Genomic DNA, 6000 nt, shown 5'->3' on the forward strand with positions numbered 1-6000 from the left:
TATCTGAATTATGTTTTTTTATAGGATAAGTCAGGGAACTGTTAAATTTTTTTACTATCATTATTGTCCTATTTGGTGGTGCTTGAAGACATTCAGTTTTTGTTAGTAATGATTGCTGAAGAAATAACAAGTTAAGCATCTATCCATGGGGACAACATTGTGCCACAGAGGTGGAGTCGTCTCTCTCTCCTCCCTCCTTATATTAATGTTGGAGAAATGTGTGGTAGCTTCAGTGTCTATAAAGAAGCGGAATGATAAAGTTAGAAAAACAAACAAAAGACCCATACCAATATTGAGAAATAATTACACTGTGCAGTTGAAGTCTCATTTTTATCTTCCCCTCAAATTCAATCCATTCCCCTCTGCCTTCCACACTTTTTTTATTTGCTAGAATGACTGAAGAAAAACTTGCAAATAGATTGTGGAAAGCAAAGGTGGATGGAGTGTGCTTGAGGGTAAGACCAAGAATGATATGGATAGTTAGGGCAAACGGGGTCTTGTGAAAAGAGGAATGTCTGTTGAGCAGGGGAGGGAAAAGGCAAAAGATAGGCGTGAGTGAAGAATGGTTGTGAATGGACAATAAATTTATGTGACCCAAAGAAATTTTTCCTTTTCATTTCCTCTAAAAGAAGGAAGAATCTTTTAGAATAAAGAAAGATAGCACTTGAAGTGGGAGGGCAGCAAGAGGAAAAAGACCCAGAGGAAGACCAAGGGCAGGATGGGAATATGCCGTTGGTAAGATACTGGAAAGACACAACATGCCAGGATTGTAAGAACTTAGAAGAAACTAGACACTGCGGGACAGAGGAATAGAAGAAGAGGTTGGCCCAACTGACAATGAATTATTTCTAACTGGGAGCGGAAGTAAGAAATAATATGCTGATGATAATGTAAAAACAGTTATTTAGTTTAAGACAGATGTGTTTGCACTATAGTGTGAATGATTATGCTTCAGGTAGTAGTGGTCTATTCAGCATGTTTTAGACATGATTTCTTGAGTGACTTTTGGACCAATAATCTAGAGGCATGTATTACTAAGCCAATACCAGATGAAATGTAACAATTAATTTAATTTTCCAAATATATATATATCTGATATAAATATCTGATATACCATCAAAGAAATCATTGTTTTCTTGTCTTTAGTTTTACAGTAACATTCAGGTTATCTCCTCCCAAAATACAAGTTATTGTTTTATTCTTCTCCATAGTTTTACAATAAAATTCATGTTATATCCCATAAGAATACAAGTTACTGTTTCACTGTAGACCATAATTTTATGGTGTAGCTCAGGTTAACTTCCATAAAAATACAGTTTATTGTTTTCACTGTATTTTTAAGATAGAAAGTTGACAATCTCATTGTCAGCTCTTTTACCATAATAATACAGATTTTTTTTTTTACATCGAATCATCGACACATCTGCATGTTTACCAACACAGTGAGGGCTGTGCGTCCCGAGGCTTGGTCCAATTTATGCAATGATGGCATCCCTGAATATTTTTAAGTATTCTAGAGCACTTTGGTACCTGTGAAAACATCTCAATGGGTTTACAAAACTCACCTGTCAACAATCGGTGGGTGGGTAGGGTTATGGGTGTGTGACATGACGTCATAAGGAGGATAATTCTCTCGCTGCTCACTCGTGGCAATGTTGGCATCGGCATCCCGTTGGAAACTGAAGGGCCAAGTCTGTCAAGAGGGGAATTGAGTCATGAAAATGAGTTGTGATAAATAGGTATACAATAAGATTCTAGTCAGAATTTGTTTAGAAAAACCATATCTCCATCAGTAGAAAGAGCATAAAAAAGGAGTAGGTACAGTGGTACCTTGGAGCTCGAAAGACCCGGAGTTCAAACAATTTGGGGTCTGAATGATATTTTCAAGAAAATTTGGTCCCAGATGTTGAATATTTCTTGGAACTCCTTTAAATAAAGAAGGCCATGTTTAGTGATTCTGTATCCAGCACATGTGTTTTGATAAAGATATAGTATCCTAGAAGAATTAAGCCATTTCCTTAGAATTAAAATGTAGCCTACATGCATATAGTAAAAGGTTTCTTCCCCCTCACAGGGGAGGAGGCCAGCCAAGGCATGCACCCACCTTTCACTCATCCCACACCCAATTAACACCATACTTTTTCTTTTATCTTACTTCATTGTGAATGAAGGATTATCCCTGCTGCCCCCACCTACTACCTCAGTCAGGAGCAATGCAGCAAGACACAGTATCTTCATACGAGGACCTAACAACCAAATCTAGTTTATGTAATTAAAATGTAAAAAGAAATAAAAAATAAAAAATAAAATTTCCTGTGTTCTGTATATGTTACATCAATGTTCAAATAAAAATGCATTGGAACAAACTTTTTAGAACAAGAACAACCTCCAGGAATGAATCAAGCCTGAGTTATGAGGTACCACCGAATATGCAGTGTTCCCCATGTACCCCACCTCTTCATTTCCATCACGGGACGAATTAGGTAAACGCCCTCCTCCCAGAGGATAAGCCAGCTGTCCTGCATTGAATTCAAAGGTTGAAGTCTTCCATTTTACATTTACGCTCACTTATAGACCCAAAGGCAAAGGCAAAGATCCAACAATAGACCAGAGAGAGCCAATGCTTTCTTTCTCTAGACTAGTCAAAATACATTTTGAGTTTTTGTGATAGTTATTGTTACAAGTCTTGTTTTCTATCTTGGTAGAGAGGCTTCTGGGGGTTTTGACGCAGAAGTTGCAAGACGCCTGGAAGTCACACACAAAGTTCTTGATAGACTCTATCAGGATGTCATGTGTTACAAAGCCCTGTGTTCCTGAGACCCCTTTCATCCCCGTTAATCATTAAATGTGGCGTTAATCACTAAATGTTGAAGTTGAAGTGAGAAAATGTAAATTGGCTTATCGTAGGATGCCAGCTGAACGGTTTAAGTCGCATGGTTCGTTGTTCTGAGTGTGATTCTGTGAGTTTTCTTATTTTACAGACCCATTCTCTCTGTCTCCGTCTCTAGCTTTCTCTTATCTCTTTCTCCCTCTTTCTCCCTCTCTCCTTTCTTTCTCTCTCTTTCCTTCTCTCTTTCTCTCTCTCTCTCTCTCTTTCTCTCTCTCTCTCTCTCTCTCTCTTCTCCAAGTGGGAGGTGAGCCAGTTATTGTTTGCTGACGACGCTCCGCTTGTAGCAGGATCAGAGGAGGGATTGAGGAAGTTAGTGACAGAGTTTGAGAAGGTGTGTGAAAGAAGGAAGCTGAAGATAAATGTGGGTAAAAGTAAGGTGATGAGATGTACAAGGGGAGAGAGTGACAGCAGGCTGGAAGTGAGCATTAAGGGTGAAAGACTGGAGGAAGTGGATAGTTTTAGATACTTGGGTGCGAATGTGGCAGGAAAGGGAGGAGTGGGGGTGGAGGTAGAATGTAGATTGAGAGAAGTGAGTAAATGCCTTGGTGGATTGAAAAGTGTAATGAGAAATAGACATCTGGGAATGGATGCTAAGAGGAGGTTGTATGAAGGAGTGATTGTGCCAACAGCATTGTACGGGGCAGAAACATGGAACATAAGAGAGGAAGAGAGGGGTTTGAATGTGTTTGAGATGAAATGTCTGAGAAGTATGATAGGGGTTACTAGGCTAGATAGAGTGAGAAATGAGGAGGTGAGGAGGAGAACAGGGGTGGAAAGGGAGCTGGGAGATAGGGTTGATGAAAGAGTATTAGTATGGTTTGGACACATGGAAAGAATGAGTGAAAAAAGATTAGTAAAAGAAGTGTGGAAGGCAGAGGTGGAAGGAGTGAACATGAGGGGGCGTCCTAGGATGAGATGGATGGATGAGGTGAAAGATGCATTACAAAAGAGAGGAATGTCTGTGGAGGAAAGACGGGAGAAGACAGAAGATAAGGGTGAATGGAGAGGGGTTGTGTATAGATGATGCTGTGATGCATGAGGGGGAGTGGGTGGGGGATGGGGGGTGAGGAAGTATGTATGAGAAAAATTTGAGGCAGCCCGAAGGGATTTCTCCCCATCTTCTCCTTTTCTGCATGGGGGGGACAGAGAGGGGGGGGGGGTTGCCGAATTTATGAAGCGGCCTTGCTGTGGACGTGCTGTGTCTTTCGACACTGCGTCTGACCCAGGGTAGTGGAGAGAATGCAGGGATGACCCGTCATCCAGGAGGTGCCATGATAAGAGGGAGGGAGGAGGGTGGAGGGGAGTGGAATATATAGGAAATGGAATGGGTGGGAGTGGTTTCTATGCCTTTTTCTTTTTGGCTACCCCCCCGTGTAGGGGGAAAAAGCCTTTGGTATATGTATGTATATATTTATCACAAAATTTTCGTAATTAGAAACGTTTTTTGGGTCTATTGAAAACTTCTTGTTTATTGTATACAGTGCTTTTTCCGCATACTTCCTCCCCTACTCTGATTATGTTTTCTCTTGTCTGCGCCCTGTGTTTATCGGCTCACAGTATCTGTGTTTACTCCAGTCCTCCATTATTTCTTTCCTTTCACGCTCATCTTTTTAATTCCCTTACCTTTCCTTGTTAACCTTTTTGTTATGGTGCGGTTCTTAACATTTTGTTTTGTCTATAGAACGCCAGGCAATCTGCTTCGGCTAAGGGGTAGACCTCCCTCATAATTCCTCCCCCTGCTCCTCCTCCTTCTCTTCTTACTCATCACCTCTATTACTTTTCCTCTCCTCTATACACTTTCCTCCTCTTCATCCTCTCCCCCCTCACATCTCATCTTTCTCCTCCTCTTCCTCCACTACCTCCTTCTCTCACTTTCCTCTACTACCTCGTCTTCCCTCTCCCTCTAATACCTCTCCTTCTTCCTTCATGCCCCTTTCCTCCTCTCTCCACTACCTCCTCTCTCCACTACCTCCTTCTCCTCCTTTCCTCCACTAACTCTTCTTCCCCCTTTCCTCTACTATTTCCTCCTTCTCTATACCCTCCTCCTGCTCCACCCCCTCCTCTTCCTCCACTTCCTCTTCTACTTCCTCCTCCTCCTTCTTCCTCCTCCTCCTCCTCCTCCTCCTCCTCCTCCCCTAATACACTACTTTTTCCAAATCCTCTCCCGTTCCCTCTACTACCTCCTCTTCCCTTCCCATGTTGATTCCTCCTCCTCCTCCTTCCTCCCTCTCCTCCACTACATTCTCCATGCCCTCCTTCTCCTCGTCCTCAACCATGTCCTCCTTCTGTGCCTCCTCCCCTCCACAACCTTCTCCTTCTCTTCCTATACCTCTTTCTATTCTTCCTTTTCCTCCTCCTCCTCCTTCCTTTTCCTCCCCTCCCTTCTACCTTTTCCTCTTTCTCCTCCCCTCCACCACCTTTTCCCCTTCCTCCTCCTCGTCCTCTTCCTACCCTCCCCTCCACCACCTCCCTTTCCTCGTCCTCTTCCTCCTCCTTCTCCTCCCCCTTATCCTCCTTTCCCCTTCCTTTTCACCATCACGCCTTCCTCCTCTACCTCGTCGTCTCTCTCCTGTCCATCACCATTTTTTCTTGTCACATTCCTTCAGATATTATCAGTTTTCCATCGGGTTCTAAGTGTTAATACACTAAAATCTCATTATTCACTTTAATGCAGTTAGTTTTGGCTCAACAGAGCTTGTCCCCTTGAGTATGTGTGTATTCACCTTCACCTTGGTCTTTCAATTACGTGTTGGACTCGTGATCGACAGCTATTTCCCTCCCGGAAGAGAACTCAGAGCTCCTATGACCGATCTATGGTCATACACATCCCCAAGTCCCCGCCCACGAGAGTTGGAGTAGCGAGTCGAAGCGCAGCGATACTTAAATGATTTCAGCCCTGGGCAGAATTAGAACCCGGACCGCCGTAGTGACAGTCGGGAACTCTACCAACCGCGCCATCGAGTCGTGTGTGTACGTGTGTGTATGTATATATATATATATATATATATATATATATATATATATATATAGATCTATATATATAGATATATATGTGTGTGTGTGTGTGTGTGTGTATGTGTGTGTGTGTGTGTGTGTGTTAGTGTGCATGT

General features: G+C 42.5%; 1 protein-coding gene across 1 annotated transcript in view; it reads right to left on the minus strand.

The window, feature by feature from the left end:
• The window catches only part of LOC143039052 (musculin-like), a 79985-nt gene that overhangs the window by 41229 nt on the left and 32756 nt on the right, over positions 1–6000 (minus strand). Inside the window, exon 3 of the mRNA XM_076208903.1 lies at positions 1566–1693. Within this exon, the coding sequence (XP_076065018.1) occupies positions 1566–1693 (128 nt within the window). The remainder of the gene's footprint in view (positions 1–1565; positions 1694–6000) is intronic.

This window comes from Oratosquilla oratoria, chromosome 25, assembly GCF_046742065.1.
Source record: "Oratosquilla oratoria isolate Oo_2021 chromosome 25, ASM4674206v1, whole genome shotgun sequence".
In the NCBI taxonomy this organism is placed as follows: Eukaryota; Metazoa; Arthropoda; class Malacostraca; order Stomatopoda; family Squillidae; genus Oratosquilla; species Oratosquilla oratoria.